Source organism: Phasianus colchicus, chromosome 27, assembly GCF_987193195.1.
Source record: "Phasianus colchicus chromosome 27, bPhaCol1.hap1.1, whole genome shotgun sequence".
Classification (NCBI taxonomy): Eukaryota; Metazoa; Chordata; class Aves; order Galliformes; family Phasianidae; genus Phasianus; species Phasianus colchicus.
This window is the reverse complement of record NC_143462.1, coordinates 2,966,280-2,986,522: the sequence shown is the minus strand read 5'-3', so window position 1 is coordinate 2,986,522 and position 20,243 is coordinate 2,966,280. Positions and strand designations below refer to the sequence as shown.

Genomic DNA, 20,243 nt, shown 5'->3' with positions numbered 1-20,243 from the left:
CAGAGTGCAGCCTTAGGGATGGATTGGGGCTGGGTTAAGGGAGGAGGAGCAGAGTGCAGCCCTAGGGATGGACTGGGGCTGGGTTAAGGGAGGAGGAGCAGAGTGCTGCCCTGGGGATGGACTGGGGCTGGGTTAGGGTTAGAGGAGCAGAGTGCAGCCCTAGGGATGGATTGGGGGATGGGTTAAGGATAGAGGATCAGAGTGCTGCCCTGGGGATGGATTGGGGCTGGGTTAAGGGTGGAGGAGCAGAGTGCAGCCCTAGGGATGGATTGGGGGATGGGTTAAGGATAGAGGATCAGAGTGCTGCCCTGGGGATGGATTGGGGCTGGGTTAAGGGTGGAGGAGAAGAGTGCAGCCTTAGGGATGGATTGGGGCTGGGTTAGGGTTAGAGGAGCAGAGTGCTGCCCTGGGGATGGATTGGGGCTGGGTTAGGGGTAGAGGAGCAAAGTGCAGCCTTAGGGATGGACTGGGGCTGGTTTAGGGTTAGAGGAGTAGAGTGCAGCCTTAGGGATGGATTGGGGCTGCGGTAAGGATAGAGGAGCAGAGTGCAGCCCTGGGGATGGGCTGGGGCTGGGTTAAGGGTGGAGGAGAAGAGTGCAGCCTTAAGGATAGACTGGGGCTGGGTTAAGGATAGAAGAGCAGAGTGCAGCCTTAGGGATAGATTGGGGCTGGGTTAGGGTTAGAGGAGCAGAGTGCTGCCCTGGGGATGGATTTGGGCTGGGTGAAGGGTAGAAGAGCAGACTGCAGCCCTAGGGATGGATTGGGGATTGGTTAGGGTTAGAGGAGCAGAGTGCAGCCTTAGGGATGGATTGGGGCTGGGTTAGGGTTAGAGGAGCAGAGTCCAGCCTTAGGGATGGATTGGGGCTGGGTTAAGGATAGAGGAGCAGAGTGCAGCCCTAGGGATGGACTGGGGCTTGTTTAGGGTTAGAGGAGCAGAGTGCAGCCTTAGGGATGGATTGGGGCTGGGTTAAGGGTGGAGGAGCAGTGTGCTGCCTTAGGGATGGATTTGGGCTGCGTTAAGGATAGAGGAGCAGAGTGCAGCCCTGGGGATGGGCTGGGGCTGGGTTAAGGGTGGAGGAGCACAATGCAGCCCTAGGGATGGATTGGGGCTGGGTTAGGGTTAGAGGAGCAGAGTGCAGCCCTGGGGATGGACTGGGGCTGCGCTGTGCCCATTGCCGTGCCCCTGAGCAGCCCCTGCCCTTGGAGTTGCGTCCCCTCCCAGCTCAGGTGGCATTAGGATGGGCTGTTAAGTGCGTTATCCTCAGCCCATAGATCCAATCGCCCAAGCAGATTACCATAAGTCCTCGGGACAAAAGAAAGGCTATGTGCCCCGAGCGCGCACTGCTGACAATGTTGCCCCTGAAGACCCTCCTGGCTCTGACCATCGTCACCTCCCTGGCGCGGGATGGTAAGTGACTGCGGCTGCCGTCCCTGCAGGAAAGAGTGAGGGGGAAAACAGTCCTTGCCCCGGTGCAGGACCGAGGAGCACCCAGCTCTGCTCCCCGCCTGCCGGCAATGGGTGCGCGGTGCCAGCAGGTTGAAGTGTTGGGAGAAGCCGTGGCTGCGCTCAGCTCGCTCTGATGTTGGGATCTTCGCACCGAGGGGATGATGAAATAAATGCAGCCGCGGTTGTAGAGCAGAGAAGCGAGCGGTGCCGCTGCGCACTCCGTGTTCGGTGTGGGTCCGTTCCCTTCACGCGTGGGGTTTTTTTTTTTTTCCTTTCCACGAGCAGTTCGTGCTCTGCGCTGCACAACGCGCTGAGCTGCGTGCCGCGAGAGGGCTCTGCTCGTCCAGCAAAACGGGCGGACGTTTTCCTCCCGAAATAAGCATTAATTCAACCTTCGCTACAAAAACCAAGCGGTCCTCCTGATGGCCCGGCTCGGGTGAGAGCGGCTCATCGGGGCTTTTCGGAGCTGCTCTGTCTGCATGTATTCAAAGCAGCGCTGTTATTTCAGGGCTCTCACTGTCAGACAGAGACAGCGGTGCTTTCACATTTGCTCAGGCGGTTCCTGAGCTTAATGGGATCTCCGCAGCCGCGCAGGGTCGGAGCTCCTCCACCCGCACAGAGCCCGGGTTCGTTGTGAGCTCCTCCGAGCGGCACAGCTGTGACACATCCACCCATCACCCCTCTGCCAGCCCTGAGCAGTGCCAACGGGCGCAGTTCTGTGCAGTGCATCGCACGGGGGGAAGCTGCCTGCATGGCACACGCACGCACTGAACCTCTTCCGCGGTTTAGATGAACCCCGCCTCCACTCCTTACAATTAAATTTGGCCCAAAAAGACAAAGGGTTGAAGGTTTTCCACCTCTTCGAGCTGTACCTGGGACAGTGCTGCACCCCCGTGGTGCCGGCAGCACGCAGCAGGCAGAGGCTCAGCACTGCCTCACCGCTCCTCCCCTTGCGCAGGTGCAGCGCTGAGATGCCACAAATGCGTCGCATCCAACGAGAACGACTGCAACAAGCAGGGCTCGCACAGCTGCCCTCAATACGCGGACGCCTGCTCCACCATCACTGCGCCCAGTAAGTCTGTGCCAGGGCTGCAAAGCTGCCACCACATCCTGCTGCAATTCAATTTTGTGCTGGAGGGGTTGCGTGTTCTCCTGCTGCACGGCTGCTGCACGCCAGCACTTAACCCTGTGTGCTCTGCCTTCCTTTGCAGACAGCATCATCAAGTCTTGCTCCTACAAATCCTTTTGTGACCAGGCACGGCGTAGTTCTGGAGGAGCCACCCTGCACTGCTGCTTCAGTGATGACTGCAATGGGCCACGGGGCTCACGCAGCTCTGGGGCAGCCACGATGCCACAGCTGCCCTGCCTGCTGGCTGCAGGGCTGGTGGGGACGCTGCTGCTGGGTGTGCCATGATGGGCACAGCATGGCCAGGGGGGTGGCACGGCCATGGGGGTGGCACAGCATAGCAGTAGTATAGGCCTTGCTCACCAGCAAGGCACGTAGAGTCGCTCAAATAAAGGCTGCAGCTGAAAGCCACGTTCTCTGCCACTGCTTTTCATTTACAGGAAAGCCATCAACCAGAGAGATAATGGCCCCAGCCAAAGCTATGGCGCTTCCTGAGGCTCTGATTTGAATGTGTGCTCATTGGAGCGTGGCTGACGTGGGAAGGCTGCGTCAGTGCAGTGCATGGCAGCCCTGGGCCCCACTCCCAGCACTCTGCCATGACCCCACACCTCAGGGTTGGGGTTGGGGCTGCTCATAATTTTGCCCTGTAGACGGACCGTGGATGTGCTGGGTGTGAAATATGAGCTGAGCTTGTCCTGTGCAACTATTTGCATTGCATGAACAGAGAAAACCATCCCAAGGTACCCCTGGCAGCACCTGTCCCCATCCTGACCCTGGGACACGGTTGGGTGAGCCACTCTCAGGGAGATTAAACATCTTTCTGGTGACTAATCCACGCTCTGGATGTCACCACCACCTCCAGGAGATCTCGCTTTTCCTCTTTCCACCAAGCTTTCCCTTTGAACCCCTAATGATTAGGTGTGTCCAGCAGTAAGGACCTGCCAGGTTGTGGCTATCTGGAGCTCTCCTCGTGTAGCCTGACCCCCTTCTTGGGATGCTCTGATGCAGGTGAGACAGCCAGGAGCACAGAGAGGGCAATGAGAACCCGACTACAAGAAGTGTGTGCAGGGTGAGACAGCAAAATGCTGACTGAGAGCACTGCTGTGTGCTGGGAGTTCCCCTCAGTGAGAGCACAAAAAAAAAAAAAGGGAACGGGTACTGAAACAAACAAAAAAAAAAAAGGGCAAGTTCAAACAGAAGAAAAGAAATAATTGGTTGTATGCAGATTCAGCTGTGGAACTCGATGTTGCAGGATGTTACCGGGACGACTGGGTGAGTTTTGCAGGATAAGAGGGTTGGAAGTTCTGGAAAGCAGGAATGTTGGGTCCCATGTGGGTCAGTGCTTGCAGAGGGATGCACTCTGGCTGCGGGGTGTCAGCAGATTGCTGGGTTCTGTGGTGATGGGACCTCAAGCCCTGATGGCTTCGCTGCTATCAGGGGTTTTCTGTAAGGTCAGGGCATTGCTCGTATCCCCAGGCAGGCTGCAGCACTGAAAATCATCAAGAGCACTGAAGACTCTCTAAATAAAGGAAGAGCCCCAGTGTGACCAATTGCCATGTGACTGTGCCCATAGAAAATTGAGCTGCCTCAAATCCAGGCCCTGCCGTGAGTCACAAGGTCAGCAAGAGGTGCCCCTGTGCAAAAATACCCTATGGAACAGTTTAGTCCTTGTGGAGCAGGCAGGGATGGGGGAGATGCAGCGGTTGGCAAGCAAGGATGGGGAGAGCTGCAGGGAGAAATGCCACCCCCATCCCATGAGTTGAAATGGCAAAAGGCCATCTGGGTGTTCCAGGCTGTAACCACGGCCCTGCTGGCAGCAGATGTGCAGGGAGGTCACAGTTCTTTGCTCCTGATGTAATGAGTGATGCATTCAGGGCTGCAGCTCCCAGCAGGGCGGGTGGCTGGACCGTCCCCATTGGGGAAGCATGGGAGAAGCCCCAGCTAGCAGAAGGGAGGGGAGCTGTGTGGTGCTCATGGCTTTGGAGATAAGGGTGGGAGAACAGCTCAGGCAGAGCCCAGTGTAAGAATTCTTGAAGAAACAGCTCCTTCAAGCACTAGGGGAGCACCAGTGCCTGTGTGAGCAATGCACCCCATGCACTGCACCATAGTCAGTTTCAATACCTGGGGAGAAAGTGCTCTAGGGTCAAATGCAGCTCTGGTCAGAGAAAGTGAGGCTTCCTGCATGCAACCTCTCTGCAGCTGAAGCCCTGCTGTCCTGACCACACAGAAGGCTGAGGCTCTCCTGAACTGTGCATTGCAGGAGCTGGAACTCGAGCTGAGCAGCTCATCTCTACCCAAGGCTGTGCTTAAAGTCCAGCACCTCTGGGCTCTGTGCTGCAGCCGTGGGTTCCGGGCAGCACTGCATTGTGATGCTGTGGTTTAACCCTCTCCTGAGGCAGACACACAGAAATGAACACACATGGTTTCAGTAACAGCATTTGGGCAATCTTCTGTAACATGGCGAGGGGGGGGGGGGGGAACCCTTTGTTCTAAAAGTGACCCTGGACATAGGAAGTGCTTGGGGATGAGGCAACGTGTTTACTTAACAACACTTCACAAAACAAGCCCTAAAGTGTATAAATACACTTGGAGGTGGGAATTTAATGCCTAACACTGCATCCTCAGACTAATCTTGCCTTAAAATGTGTGAAGGCAACCCCCCCACCTCCCCACACCAGATGCACCAGCACTGAGGTGCATGGAGCTGCAGACTGGGGCTGTGTGCTGCCCAGAACAAGGCTGGCTGTGTCCTACAGGGCTCTGCAGAACCTCCCTGGGAGTGCTGAGTTTGTGTTAACTCCCGATTCTGGTGCACCCCTCTCACCTGCAGGGAAGCTGTGCTGAGCCTCTCCCTGCTATGTGCACAAAGCAGAATCTGGGTGCACCTCCAGACTGCTGAGTGTGAGCACCCCCAAACGTGCCTCGCTGGGCTGACAGGACCTGGATCTAATAAGAAATAACGAGCAGCCTGGACCTGATGCAAAAGTTTAGGAAATTCACCACCTGAGATGCACGCTTTCCTCCATTCTTGTATTTGCTCACGGCAGCAGCGTTTTCCCTTCTGCACCATGAGAAAGGTTCGGTAAAGCAGTGACGGTGCGCCGGGTGATTTGGGGCTGACTGTCGGACAGAACCCCGTCGTGCACCTACCGACTTCTCTCTCACTTTTAACCCACTCGCTCCTTTATGCAGCGGGGCAGCTCCGGGAGGGTGGAGGCGGCTGAATTTCGGCTGCTCGGAGCCGCGTTCCCACACGGAACCCCAAATCCGACCCCCGAGATCACCGCAGGTGCGGAGGAGCGGCCATCTCCCGGCGCACCCACCCGCATCCCCGAGCACCCGCGCTCCCGCACTTACATCCGGGGCCGGCTTTACTAATGGGAGACGTAATTAACCCGGAAAAAAAGCGACGGCTGAGCCACGGGCACACCCCCTCCGCGCCCAGCCCTCCTCCGCGGCTCCGCTCGGCGTGCGCGCAGCCCCAACCCGGCCATGCGCGGGGCCGACAGCACAGCGGCGGTGCGGGGTGAGTGCGGGGCTGAGGGGTCACGCTTCGTCGCGGAGTTCTCACCCCACGCGCGGATGGAGGGGGGAATCCCAGTCCTTTCACTTCCCCCGCGCCCTCAGTGCTGCGCTGTTGGCTGTGCGCGCAGTGGAGCCGCCTCCGCTGTTCGCCCCGTCGGTCCTTAAGTGGGGTGGGGGCTGAAATCTCCTCGCAGCGCTTGGGAGCAGCGGTAACCATCGGGCTGGGGAGCCCCGCGCCGTGCAAGGCTTTGCGGTGGTCGTGCACGTCAGTGCTTGCAGCGAGGGGTGGTGCGGGGTGGGTTGAAGGCAGAGCGGGGTTTGGGGCGCTCGGGATGCGGGGCTGCGCTGGGCGGAGCTGGGAGCAAAAACGCGGGGAGGATTTGCGCTCCGCAGCTGTTGGAAGTGCTTTCTTCCGACAGAGTTTTTCGGTACGGTGATGAAGTGTATTTTCTTTGCTTGGTATCTGCGTATCCTCGCACACCAGCCGGTTAATTACTTCATTAAGGCATACATGCTTGCGCCTAGTAGGAGTTGCTGGGCTCTTCCTGCACCGTCTCTGCGCTGTGTCAGCTGCCGGAGAGGTGTTGGTAGGGCGAGAGCTCTGCTTCAGGTAGGAGGAAGTAACGCTGTCACCGCTGCGGGCGCCGCGTGGGGCCCTTGTGACATTCAGCGTCCCGTGTCTCGGATGACACCGGGACAGCAAAGACGGGACGAGAGCGAAATGGGGATGCTGTGACTGCAGATACGATGGGTTGCACCTCAGGGGGTCTGCCTGCAGCCAACGCTGCCACGGTGCAGAGTGCAGGGCTGCTGGGGGTCCCTGCAGCACAGCGATTGTGGCTGCTCGCTGAGCACCGGGAGCAGAAGAGGAGGGGGCATAGCAAAGTGCTGGTGTCCTAAGGATGCTTCCTGCAAAGTCTGGTGCTGCACGTGAGGTCCTGGAGCCATCGGGAAGCACGCGGGGGGGGTGGAGGGGGGTTGCACATCCCCAGAGATGCTGATTTTCTGTGTGGTCCTTCGTGTGTTCAGTCCCTCTTATTCTCCATCCTCTAGTGGCTTTCCTATGGCAAACGCGTACAAATATTTACGGCTCTGGATTTACAAAGTGCTGTGTAAATAGTAAACGTTTAGTGTAAAGCGAACCTCTTCCTGAACGGCAGGACCAGATGCCCGCAGGCTGACAGAGCCGGAGCTGCTGCTTTCATCATTTTCCTATGTAAAAGTGAAATTGGGGTGACTGTAAGCAGGGGTGGTGGAGTTCTGAGAGCTGGGAGCAGCGGGGCTCCCAAAGAGAGGGTGGGGAACGGCTCCGGATTCCTCTCAAAGAGGGAATCCAGCGCTGTCCCGAAGGCAGTTTGGAGAGATCGTTATCGTTATCTCCTCTCCTCGATGAGTTTTGCATATCCAGGTGCAACCCGAGGTCAGCTCGTGGAAAAGCTGAGCTGTTTGCATGCTCTGTTAACACGGGATGGCAAAGGGGAGAGGTGCAGCGTGTGTCCTGAGGAGGGGGGGAGCTGGGTAATAATCCCCAAACCGACCCCAAAAGCTACAGGAGTGCTGTGCCATGGCCCAGTCCCTTCCAGTTCTGTAGGAAGAAATCTCTGGGTTTTTGCTCGCTGCAGGAGGTGATTCAGGAAGCTCTGTCTGATCATTTGGGTGCCGCTGAAGTCACTTGGGAATTCGTTTCATGTGTACTCCCTGACCCCACAAAAATAAACCCACAAAAAAAAAAAAAGGCAGTGAAATGTGAAGCACCCACATGCCCTTTGTGTCGGGGCAGATGTGCTGTTTTGAAGCAGCCCTTCCTACTGAAGCAGCACCGTTTCCCCCAGCAGAGCTGTGATACCCATCTCCTGTGCGCTGATGTGGGGCTCTGAGGTCTGGGGACAGGTTGTCACCTTTACTCCCACCTCTGCTCTACAGCTGCACCGCAGCTCTTGCACAACACTTGCCACTCCACTGCAGCTATTGGGCTCAAAAATAGTATTTCCTCCTTTTCTGCATGAGATATTTTGTTTGTCTGAGCTCCTTTTGGCACCTGCACGAGTCACCTTCCCTTCTGCTGTCCAAACCACACCAACCCCAGCCTGCATCATCCATCACCACGACTTCTACCTCTATGCTTTAACCACAGGGCTCTGCTGGACTGAGCGATGCCCGCATCTCCTGCCTGGCAGTAGGGCTCTGCTCTGCTCCATGGGGATGTTGGAGCTCACAGCACCACGGGGCACTGCCCATAGCTGTCCCTGCTGACTCTGCATCACACGGCTCGCGCTTCCTGCTGGAGCTGCACATTGTTGGGCATTTCCTGGGAGTGTGCTCAGGCTTTCTGTAGCACGCAGTGCTGCTTTTGGTCCCCAGGGGCCTCGCACTGCCCATTCCAACCCCTTGCAGCTGCTCTGTTGTCCTATGGGGCAGCTCTGGGCTGTCACTCAGCACAGTCCATCCCTGCTGGCTGCAGTGCTGGAGTTCTTGGAGTGATGCAGATGGGCTGGAAGCTTTACTTTGGTGATGCAGTCACCCTGCGCTCCTTTCTCATCGCAGAAGCACGCTGGATGACTTCTGTGTTCGCCTGGCAGCTTCCCCACAGCACGAATGTGCAGAGGGAGCAGTTTCATTCTGCTCTCACTGCCTTGAGCCGTGTGCTGTGGAGACCTGGGAGAGGCAGCAGAAGTTGGGGCTGCATTTAGCAGCACGGCACTCACTGTTCCCTCTGATCCCTCCTGCAGGGTGATGCCAGAAGGAGCCCGGCATGCCGTACTTGGACCGACAGAACCGTATCTGTGGGTTCCTGGACATTGAAGAAAATGAGACCTGTGGCAAATTCCTTCGACGTTACTTCATCCTGGACACGCAGGCCAACTGCCTGCTGTGGTACATGGACAACCCGCAGGTAGGGCTCAGGGTTGATCCCATCCAGGTCCCCCTGAGGCTGAGCTGTCCCTGTGCTGTGGGACAGCCAGGTCATGGGGACAGCACTGTGTCACGTTTGTGCCCGTTCCACTGTGGTTTAATGGGTGGGAATGCTTTTTGCACAAAGCACTTGGGTAGGGTTTTTCCCCCGTCTATTGCTTTCCAAGCTTGGGGTTGAATTTTCCACTGCTGCAGCCCCATCCAAAGCCTGGTGAGGTCTGTGGGGACGCGTTAGGCTTTGCCTGCTTGGGGCAAAGCCACATAGTGGTGTTGAGCGTGGCCACATCTGGAAGCAATTCATCCACTCCAAGTAGCCCTGGTTCCTCCGCTGGGCTTTCCAAGGAAGCAGCAGCACAGTGGGATTGTATCTATTAGCAGCCCGGTCACCAACAATCCTGAACTCTGCATCTCTTTGCAGTTGCATCCAAAGCAAATAAAGCAGAATTCCCATTTGCATGCATTTGGCTGCACCCTGAACCCACAGCAGAACCTGACCCAGCGATGCTGACCCTGGGTCTCTTCTGCCTTCTGCTCTCACCCCCCTTCTGTTGTGTGCTTTGCAGAACCTGGCGATGGGAGCGGGCGCCGTCGGCTCTTTGCAGCTCACCTACATCTCCAAGGTAAGGCCTGGAGAGAGCATAGTTGCTCTGTGCCACGTTATCCTGACCTGCTGCCCTCCCCAGGCATCCGTTCTCCCAGGGAAGGGTAGAAATGGTGCATAAAGCAACAGCCAGCTGGGACTGCATGGTGTGAGTTTGCTGTGGGCTGGGGCAGCAGAGCCGGGAGGGAACGGAGCAGATCCCTCCATTCTGCTGAGTCATGATTTATAAATTAAGCACAGATGAAGCAATGCTGTGGGGCTGAGCCTTCCCCACGTCGGAAGGAGCCGCGTTTGTAAATTATAGACGTGGTAGACTGAGTGGAAATTGCTGTAAGACAACGTTTGGTCACAAACTCTGGGGCTGCGTTGTGCCGGGGGCTTTGAGTCCCGACTCTGTGTGTGCCAAAAAAATGGGACTTTGCTGGAGAAAACATACGTGAAGCATTACAGACTGGCTGGGAAGGAGGAAGTCTGTTAGAATAATACCCCGTGAGTGCTGTGCTTGGAGCCCTGGGGGATGTGATTCTTATATAAATGATTCCTCCACTTTCAGGGAGAAACCGCTGCTATTTTCCTTCAATTTCCTTAATTGCTGACAAGAGTGACTGCATTAGTCCGGCAGAAGCCTGAACGTTCAGGGCCTTGAAAGCTTCCCAGCATGTCGACAGCACTGGTGCTGATCCTTTCCCTTTAATTTGCTCTGCAGGTCAGCATCGCCACCCCGAAACAGAAACCCAAAACTCCGTTCTGCTTTGGTGAGTGGGGGGGATGCAGGAGATGTGGTTGGGGTGCCCCACTACACATAGAGGGGATTCCTGACTCTCAGCCCCTTCCCTGGCAGTGATCAACGCTCTGTCCCAGCGCTATTTCCTGCAAGCCAGCGACCAGAAGGACCTGCAGGACTGGGTGGAGGCTCTCAACCGTGCCAGCAAGATCACGGTGGGTCACAGGGCTCCTTTCTCATGCTTCTGTGCTGTGTTCCCATCCTTCCTGAAAACTCTGCGCATTGTGCTGTTGGAGGGCCGTGCAGGGCAGGCTGTGCCCAGATTCCAGGGCTTTGCCCACAGTCTCCTTTCATTTTCTGCACTGTTCATGCAGCCGTGAAGTGATGGGCGCTGACCCAGCAGCCGGTGGTGTCTGCAGCCCCGGCGCTGCGGGCGATGAGGGATGGATGTGCAGCACAAAGCACCATCTGTGCTCTGTGTGCAAGCAACACAGCTCCATCTGTGTGCTGGGAGAATTTGGGTGCTGTGTACCCCTGTGTCCTTCCAGCCCAATGCAGGCTGTGCTGGGACAGGAGCAGAGGTGGCAGTTTGGGTGCTGCTCCCGGTGCCAGGCTCAGCTTCCTCTTCTGTCAGTGACTTCTGCTCTGCGTGCACCACTCGGTTCCTGTGTTTCTGCACTGTGCATGCATGTGGTGCAGAGCACGCGGCTCGTGATGGTGACAGAGGCAGCTGGGTGCTGCTCTGCTCTGTTCAGCACGGGGAGCTCATTCCTGCCGCACCGTTGCACTGTGCCATGCGATGGAGGCTGACAGGAGCTGCAGCTGCTGCCCACTGACTGCTGCCTGCATGCGATGTCTCCATGCGTGCGTTGTGAAACTGCTTCCTGCAGCTCCCCAGCATCGCTGTGCAGAGCTGAGCTGGGGCTGGGGGCAGGCAGGCATTGGGCACGGGGCTGCTTGCAGTGCAGGTGCAATGTGCCCGCTGTGCTGGTGCTCGGTGCGTGGCACTGGGTGTGCAGAAGCACCCATCCGTCTGCTGCATCCCTCCAGACGTGCTGAAGCCCGGCCTCATTAAGGCAGATGAGCGCTCATCATTAAGCCTTGGCTGGAAGTAGAGCGGGGACAATTAAAGGAGCGATTGTCCCACAAAGGCACCGGGCTGCAGAAGCGATGCAGGCTCCTGTGGGGTGATGCTGAATTATTCACCACCTCTCATGTCTGTGCCTCCTGTGAACCGCTGGGGTAGGGGCCGCACCCTCCTTAATTGGGCTGTCGGCCCCATTGATGTTTTTTAAAGGGCCAAGGCTGCGTTTTGGCTGGGAACACCAATGTGGAGTCGCCCGTGGATCACACTCCCTTTCCTCCCCTTGCAGGTCCCAAAGGGTGGTGCTGCTGCACCCCCCACCACTGAGGTCACGAAGCCCCCGGCAGTGTTGCAGGCACAGGACAGGAAGCCCCCGGTGGCTTACAAGACTGAAATCATCGGTGGGGTGGTGGTGCACACCCCCATCTCCATCAGCCAGGTGAGCTGTGGGCAATGCTGCACTGCTGGGGTGTCCCCAAGGATGGGGTTGTGCTGGTGTGTCCAGCTGGTGTCTGGTTGGGAAAGTGTGGGAGGAAGAGAAGCAGCCCAGGAGTGCTTGGTGTGTGCCTGCCCTGGCTCAGCATGAGGCTTTGGAGGAGGCTGTTCCTGGCTGTGCTGCTGGAGGCTGCTTGGCACTTTTGGTTTTGGAAAGCAGCGCTGCGCCTGCAATGTCTTCCCACTCAGAGTGTATAAATAGCTGCTCTCAGCACCTCGAGCATCTCTGCTGTGTCTCACGCTGAGGAGTGATGAGACATGGGGGTGTGAGGAGGAGGGAACCCTCTGCTCCCTGCCCACCCTGTGGCACTGCCACCTTCCAGGCCTCGACTGCTTGTGTTGGGGACTGACAGCCACTCTTCCCACCGAGATGTGGGGATGGGTTCTGCCCCTCAGCCCCATCCTCAGTCCTTTCCTGGCTTTTTTTTTTTTTTTTTTTTTTTTCAGAGGAGTTGTTTTTAGAGGCAATACATCAGTATTGGGCTGGGCTATTTTCAGTGCACTCTGTTTAGCCTTAGGGGAGATGGCTGCTGCTCCCACTGCCATTTCCTGGGCACGCTCACCATTTCCTGGAGCTGTCCCTGCACAGTTCAGTGACTGCACTGGGGAGTCACACTCCCATCACCCTCAGCACACAGCAGCATCACCCACTCAGCTCCTGGGGCAGTGCTGCAGATGTGCCCAAGGTACAGAAGGAGGTGGTTTGGGGCACGGGGAGCTGCTCAACAGGGGTTTGCACAGATCCAACAAGTTGTCTGTGCTGCCCACTGCAGCTTGAGGTGGCTGAACTGGTCCCTGTCCTGGGAAAACCAAAGCACTGTCTTGAAGGTGCTGGAAGGAGCAGTGTGAGCACAGGGCGGTTGCTGGTTTAACCACACGGTGCCATATAAGGGTGGTGCGGGTGTGAGCCAGCAGTGGCTGCTATGGCAATGTGCAAACCTCAGACTGAGAGCGGGAGGAAGGGGCTGGAAGGAGCTGAGCACGGATGTTTGAGCTCAGCTACAATCTGTGCTGGGTGGGGACACGGTGGTGTTCCTACCTGGGCTATAAGCATCCGGTTTCCAGCAAGGGAATAGCAGCTTGGCCATAAGAAGTGGAACTGGAAGGTCAATGAGCCCTTTTGCTGTGTCCAGGTCATGCTCTGGCTCGCTCTCCCTCCAGTAACTGTGTGCTCCCATTTGCAGAATGGTGGGGATGGAGCAGAGGGCAGCGACCCGACTGCGCATCCACTGCTGCGCCGCTCGCAGAGTTACATCCCTGCCTCGGCCAGCAAGCCACCCGCTGGGCCACCAGCCATCAAGAGTGGCTTCTGCGTGAAGCAGGGCAATGTGGTGAGTGCTGGATGGGTGCAGGCTGCTCCCTCAGGCTGGAGATGCTCCAGGGCATCCCTGGTGTGGGGAGTGTGGAGCCCAACGCCGAGCGGTCCCCTCTGTTTTTCAGAGGAAGAGCTGGAAGCGCCGCTACTTTGTCCTCGATGAGTTTTCCATCAGTTACTACAAATGTGAGCAGGTGAGCAGCCGGCTGTGCTGGAGCTGAGTGCTGGGACTGCTGTGTCCCAATGGAACGGTGATCCCAGTACAGACCCTCTCATCCCACAGGACAAGGAGCCGCTGCGTTCCATCCTGCTGAAGGACATCTGCAAGACCCACGAGTGCCTGGTCAAATCCGGGTAAGGCTTCTGTGGGGGGAGGGTGGGAGTTTGGCTGCCACCCCCATCCCAAATCCCCTTCAAATCTTGAATTTCCCCTATGGGAACACTCCGGCTGTTGCGTGGGGGCTGCGTGGCTCCCATTTGCTTCAGCTCTCCAGTGTTATCCCCATGTCCTGGGTGCGGCTTCTTGCTTTCTCTGGACACTTTGCAGACATCTCAGTTGTGTTTTGCTTTGAAGAAACCCATGTTCCATCAGTCCCCAGGTGCAGGCGGGGGTGCTGGGACGCAGGATATTGCAGCTGCTCTCCGCCCCGCTGATAGGCATCTCTGTGCTGGGTGTGCTCACACGGTGCTTATCTCCCAATGGAGGAGCTGCTCAGTGTGTAGCACTGTGTGACAGCAGCACAGAGGTGTTCCTGAGGCAGCTGGGAGCCACGCACAGGCGTATTCCCTGCACCATCACAGGTGGCTGCATAGCATCTTGGAAACCATTTGTTCGGCGGATGCTGATAAAATCAACCTGGAAGAGTTGCAATGAGAAACAAACTCAGAAAACAAACCTTGTTAGCTGAAGTACAAATAGAATATATTAACATAGATTCATCTCTCATGATGAGACCCTCACCCTGAATGTGTCCCCGTATTCTCCAGTTATAAGAATGTATGTGGACATTTGCTACCCAGTGTGGCATCACCAGTGCCTCTTTCTCACTGTTTCAGTGACCTCCTGATGCGGGACAACCTTTTTGAGATCATCACGAGCTCCAGGACCTTCTACATCCAGGTATGGGGCGGGATGGTGGTGGGCACAAGGCTCTGCTGGAGCCATTCCCAGTGGAACTCCTGCACTCTGGGCATCGTTCCTCCCATCCTATAGGCAGACAGCCCCGAGGACATGCACAGCTGGATCCGTGCCATTGCAGGGGCAGTGCAGGCCCTGAAGACCCGCCCGAGGGTAGGTGAAACCCATCTGTATCCTATTTGGCATCTAGCTGCTGATTTACGAGCTGCAAAGGACGTGTAGGGCTGTGGTCCCAGAACTTTGCAAGTGGCTCCGGAAGCACAGAGAAACCAACCAACATTCTCTCCTTGCAGGAGATCTCCTTCATGCGCTCTTGTTCCATGACCAAACCTGGGGGCAGTTCGGTGCCATCGCAGCCACAGGAGAGGAGAACACCTTACAAGGCTCCAGCCACCGCCTGGCAGCCCTGGACGCCGGTACCACAGGACAGGAGGCAGCCCGAGGTGCCCAGTAGGGATGCAGTGTTTGTGCCGGCGCTGACGGAGCGCGATGGAGCTCCTGTGCCAGGTCAGCGCCTGCGGCACCGCTCGGAACCACAGCACCACAAGGAGAAGACGTTCCTCTTCGACCTGGATGATGACAGCATCCGGACCTCTGACGTCTGACGGCGCCTCTGCCCCACGGTGTGCCCCCTGCATGGGTGTGTGGCATCATTTCTCCCCGAGCACCAAATATGGAAGACAGTGCAGGAGGATTTGGAAGCACGAGGGGGGTGAGGCGGCCTTTCTTCTCTTTGGAAGAACGTTCATCTCCCTTCTGTGCCACTCAGTCTTCCCCAACACAGCTGTGCCTGGAGCAGGAGCTGCACTGCAGCCTGCGGTGTGGATGATGTTTCTTGGAGATCGGCTCCATGCACTGCCTGACTGATGGGGTACCAGCACACCCAGTGGCATCTAACCTCCTCCTTTTGTATCTGTGGCCATTGTTACATCCCAGTGAGGTGTGCTGCTCCTGGGGGACAGCGGTGACCGGGGCTGTGGTATCCTCAGGTTGTTCTGGGGTTTGTTAGGCACCAAAAAGACCCGTCTGAGTGAAGTGCCGTGAGCACAAAGCAACAAAAGCTGAGAGTGTAGATGAACCCCGGGAGACTCGTCCAACCACCCTGCACTGACTCAGAATGAAAATGAGAAGAACCTTTCTTAGCAGTGTGAGCCGGTCATTTCCATAAGCAAATATCCTCCTGTGGGAGGTGTGACACATAGCACATGGAAAATGCAAGTCTTCCCCATGGAGTGATTGTTTGATGCCTTCACCCCGACAGCACATGTAGGATGCCATGGGTGCTGCAAGCAGTGCTTGGTGCTGTGTGCACTCAGAGCTGCATGCAGGGCAGGGGCTCTGCTTCCCCTCCTAATGCACCACAGCAGTGCTGGAGCTGAGCTGCCCAAACCTGCATTGCAGCTGAAGGATCAGGGTTGCAGGTGTGGGGCTGCACTGCAAGCCCAGCAGTGCTGGAATGTGTGCTCTGCAGTTAGCAAGGTGTCCCTTTGCTTTATGTAGTTATCTTTTTTTTCTTTTGGTTATTATGCATTCTCTGCTCTGCAAAATCAGCCCAACGTGGCAGGATGTTGTCAGATGGCATTACTTTACTTTCCTGTGTGTCTGTTGTGACCCATGGAGAAGCAGCTGCAGATACACTTTATACAGTGGGGGAAGGTGAATGGGATCCCCCAGACCAGGGGGCAGGAGCAGCTTTGTGCAGGAGTGCTGGAGAACACTGAAATAATGAAAACGAGTGGAAAACAATGCAAATGGTACTGGGAGAATGTTAATATTTGTTATTTAATTGTAGAAACCTCAGTTACGCTGTTCATTTTTGCTTTTTTCCTTTGTTTTTTTTGCCTTCGGCTGACCTCTGCTTGCTGGTTTGGTGCTCTGTTCCCTGGAGGTTTTGGGCTGTCGCTCACACTCACAGCACTGGGTGATGTCGGCGCTCTGACCTCATTTTGGGAACCCATTAAATGATGGTTCCTTTGTGCAAGGCTTCAAACACAGCACCAAGCCTTGTTGCTTAGCAATTGCAAAGTTTCCTCAGGCCTGGGATGGTGGAGCAGAAGCTAGTTGCACAATTAAGGTTAATTATCCAGGAAGGTAACTACCTGTGGCTGCAGTGCTGTCGCAACAATCTCTCTTCTCCCATTCCCACCCTCCTCATCTCTGGGATAGAAGGATGCATTGGTGGGAGATGTGTGCAGGCTCCAAGGGTTTTGCATGGGAAGTGATGTGAGAGTTTGCTCTTTTATATGAAAATACCCAAATGGTTCCCAGCTGTGCTCCAAGTGCTCTTAGGACCGGGGGTCCCTCAGCCTGCGGGTGGGTTTTGGCTGCAGATGGAACTCTCTTTTGCCTCTTTGTAAATAAAGAAGGAAACCCCAGGTGCTTTTCCAGGCTCTCTTTTGGTGCTGTGCTTGGTAAGAAGAACGGTGAAAGGAAATGAAGGCATTTGGGGGCAGTTTGTTGGCACACAATGGGCACACACACCTGATGCGTTCTCTTGATGAGCCATTTGCTGCCTTTGCTTTCCGAGCGCTGCAAAGGGAGCCCTGCAGGCAACCCCTCCTTCCATCACCGATTCCCCCACGCTTCGGAGGCGTGGAGGGTTTCATTTTGAAGGTACAAAGAGCTTGGCGGGACGTGGGCTGCGTGCAGACAGATGCTATCGGCTAAGCGCCAGACCAAGTGCCAGACAGCGCCCCGGGGCTGTGGGACCGCACAGCGCTGCGTTCAGGGTCAGTGGGATCCAGGGGGTGAGCGCTGCCCTACAACTCCCCGATCGGGCTGTGAGAGCCGAGCTGTAATCAGCAGCCGCTGCCCCGTGGGCGTCTCCGTTCTTTGCATGCGGCCGCGCAGCGCTCAGCCACAGCCGCGCACCGGGAAGGAGCAGCCAGGAAGTAAATTCACTCCTTTCATTTACAGTGCCAGACGTCCTACAAGGAGAGAACTCCTCCACCCAAATTTGCTTTGAAATGTTTTCCATTAGCCCCGCTCACATTGGGAGTTAAAAGCAGGGAAGCTGACTTTATGTGAGAATAAAGTCAGACCCTGTGCTCGTGTAATCATGCAATATAACTCTCTGTGGCAGCTAACGAATGTAAATTTCTGTATCTGTTATTAAGTGAAGATAATAACTGAGCGCTTTTTCTTTTTTCTAAATGCTCAAAAGCCCTTTTAATTTCAGAGCAATTAAAAAAAAAGTAAGAGTAACTCACGTATTATTATTGAAATCCCCGAGAGAGAATTTTATGTGGGAACTGCAGAGCAAAGAAGTTCAGATCAGATGGGCTGAATCCCTGCAGCCAGGGAAGCTCCAGTGAATTCTGCCTTGCTGAGTACAAGGGCACAACGAAGGGTATCAGCAATGCCCTGGGTACCCCTCACTGTAGTTAATGACAGACTCACTCATGGAAAGAATGTGAGCCCCTGCTGTGAGCTGGCAGCTGCCGGGCTGAGAACACGGGGAGATGTTAATGATGATGGGCTTTTACACACAGGATTATTATTTTTTTTTCTTTCTGGCTCACAAATTAATTTTTTTTTTTTTTTTCCCATCGTGGGCTCTCCAGCCCTGTTGTTCCACTAGGCTGAAGAATGTGGTAGTTTTATAATGAAGGCTCCCCCCCCCACCTCACCCCACTACCCTGAGACCCGTTCAAAGCTGCCAAACTCAGATTACTTGTGACCTAAATGGGATATAAATCCCATTCCCCAGAGAGGAGGAGTTGTTGCAACAAACCACAAAGCAAAACTGGAACAGGCACAATTAATTCCCTGCCAGACTGAAACCTTTTGCAGTTCCACAGGACAGAAGTAGAAGTAACATTAGCAGAAGGCAGCTAAATGCAAGCAAGTGGAGGGTGCTCAGTTTGCAGAACTCTGTGAGAATGGAAAGTATACATCTGCTGTATTTTATGTCAAATCTTACTGGACCTTTGCATATATGGATTTTGTGTCTGGTTCTGGCTGCCTGTATTTTGCTGTAGCTTCCCTTTCCCGTTTTTATTCAACTTGGTAAGTTCTCAAACTGCATCTGGCAGAGCTTCCTCTTTTGTGTGCGTGCAGTTGCTTGAGGCCTCTCCTTGTTCCAGTGCTGCACGCACTCTGTGCCATGGCTGAAGTTCTCAGGTTCTTTTATTTCCAAAGCAAAATAGTTTATCCATAGTTTTTCTTCAATTCACTTCAAACGTGCTTTTGAAGTAGCTACTGGGAAGGAGAAACAGTACCTGCTGTAACTCTGAGTTTTGCCTACGCAGCAGCTGATATGACCATACAAACCAAAACCTCAACCAAAAGATCCCCAAACCTATTTCTCTCACAGTATGTGGACAATATTACTTTTACATCCTGAATTTATTTCTGCTGTACTGTGGCTTTTCCAGCCTGAAAGAGAGGAAAGTGACATTCTTCAGAAGGGTACAGTCTCTCTGCTAGATCTTACTCAGCTTCAATGTGTAGCAAATGCATATGGGAATAAGCAAATAATTAGAATTTGAGCTTGTTACTTCCCCTCTATAACACTGTTAGGTTTCAGCTTTAAATGTCTGCTAAACCACCACACAAAACCACAGGCTGGAGGCCTGCATCTCTGTCTGCAGAGTACTAACATCAAAAATAAGTGGAGTCAGCTCTTTCCAGACTTTATTAATTTGACCACTTGTGTTTGCAAAGTCTGAGTTGTCAAACTTATCACTTGAGAGGAAAAAAGCTCAGATTGTTTTAAACGAGCAAAATATATACCCAATTTTGTGTCCAACATATGTACAGAGAAATTAACAGGAACAATTGTTCTGCAGGTTAAGTTATAGCTTTGTAAATCCATATTTGTGCAACGCAGAAGTCCTCAAGTGGAGTTTGTTCTGATGCTTTGGAGCAAGAGGAGGAGTCCATCTCCAGTGAGCTCCGGGGAACCACTCTGGTTCTGCTCAGTACACAGTGCACCAATTGCTGCCATCGCTGGGCATCAGCCCCCCAGTGATGAGGAGGATCAGATCCACAAACCACCAGATCCCGAGACCTCCCAGAGTCAGCAGCTTCCCCACAGCAGTGCCCGTGTGGCCGAGGCAGAAGCGATCCACACCGAAGCAGCCCAGGAAAAACGAGTAGAGCAAAGTAGTGATGAAGTAATGGCCGGTGTACCTGCAGCAGGTGGCCAGGGGAGGGTTGGGGGGGAGGGCAGCCAACCTCTGCCCCCCACCCCGAGGCTGCCTGAGCCCAGTCTCGGCTGTGACTCGCTCCAGAAGAGCCCCTACCTGACGCAGGGCCGGCTGCCCCGCAGGAAGCTCCGCGGCTCGGCACATTCGATGCCGTCCAGGGCCCGGCACTGCACCCGCGTGTGATCCACATCGCCGTGTGCCTGTCCGCCGAACTGGACGGGGAGCGGAGGGGGGGACACTGAGCTCAGCCCTCAGCCGGCCCCCGCCGCCCCCGGCCCGGCCCTCACCTTTACACAGCCGTGGCCCAGCTCCTGCTGCGCCGTCGCGTTCCCGCCGTGGTCCACGGGCTCGTCGCACTCCACGAACTCCTCGGGGCTGCGGGGGAGGAGGAAGCGGTGAAGGCCGCGCCGCGGGGCCTTCTCTCCGCGCGAGGCCCGGCCCGGCGCTCACAGGTACGTGCAGAGGACGAGAGGCGCCTGCGGATCGCTGTAGGCCCAGGTGGCAGCAGGCGGCTCCGGTCCCGGCGGCTCCGGCTCGCTGCCGTTGTGCGGTAGGCCGCGCGAGGCGCCGTGCAGCAGCAGCAGGTTGCCGAGCAGCAGCACCGCCTGTCCGCACAGCAGCGCGTAGCCCAGCGGCCCGCCGCGCCGCGGCGCCATGGCGGCGCCCGCTGCTAGGAAACGCCGCTCCCGCCTACCCAGCTCTTCCGTCCCCGCCGCTTCCGTCGC

At 55.7% G+C, this 20,243-nt stretch overlaps 3 protein-coding genes across 7 annotated transcripts; 2 read left to right on the top strand and 1 right to left on the bottom strand.

Annotated features, from left to right (window-relative positions):
* The first annotated feature begins 5 nt into the window (after positions 1-5).
* On the top strand, positions 6-3,309 carry LOC149914811 (uncharacterized). Its single transcript, XM_090125376.1, has 3 exons — positions 6-1,408; positions 2,406-2,519; positions 2,659-3,309. Exons 1-3 carry the CDS (start codon positions 1,324-1,326, stop codon positions 2,859-2,861), a joined length of 402 nt encoding a protein of 133 aa, XP_089981502.1. The 5' UTR covers positions 6-1,323; the 3' UTR covers positions 2,862-3,309.
* A 469-nt stretch (positions 3,310-3,778) lies between these two features.
* On the top strand, positions 3,779-16,743 carry PLEKHA2 (pleckstrin homology domain containing A2). Of its 5 annotated transcripts, none has more exons than XM_031602180.2 (12): positions 3,779-3,845; positions 8,828-8,991; positions 9,575-9,631; positions 10,319-10,367; positions 10,454-10,551; positions 11,710-11,859; positions 13,100-13,246; positions 13,356-13,424; positions 13,514-13,584; positions 14,287-14,350; positions 14,444-14,521; positions 14,662-16,743. In XM_031602180.2, the coding sequence occupies exons 2-12, from the start codon at positions 8,851-8,853 to the stop codon at positions 14,971-14,973; spliced, it is 1,236 nt and encodes a 411-aa protein (XP_031458040.1). In that variant the 5' UTR covers positions 3,779-3,845; positions 8,828-8,850; the 3' UTR covers positions 14,974-16,743. The 5 variants fall into 5 exon arrangements, with proteins under 5 accessions (XP_031458040.1, XP_031458039.1, XP_031458041.1 ...); XM_031602179.2 differs by lacking the exon at positions 3,779-3,845 and adding an exon at positions 5,962-6,099; XM_031602181.2 differs by lacking the exon at positions 3,779-3,845 and adding an exon at positions 6,127-6,307.
* Positions 16,744-18,575: 1,832 nt separating this feature from the next.
* Positions 18,576-20,231, bottom strand: TM2D2 (TM2 domain containing 2). The gene is made up of 4 exons (XM_031602183.2): positions 19,969-20,231; positions 19,806-19,893; positions 19,615-19,730; positions 18,576-19,501 (listed from the first exon to the last, which is right to left on the bottom strand). Exons 1-4 carry the CDS (start codon positions 20,172-20,174, stop codon positions 19,288-19,290), a joined length of 624 nt encoding a protein of 207 aa, XP_031458043.1. The 5' UTR covers positions 20,175-20,231; the 3' UTR covers positions 18,576-19,287.
* Between the last annotated feature and the right edge of the window lie 12 nt (positions 20,232-20,243).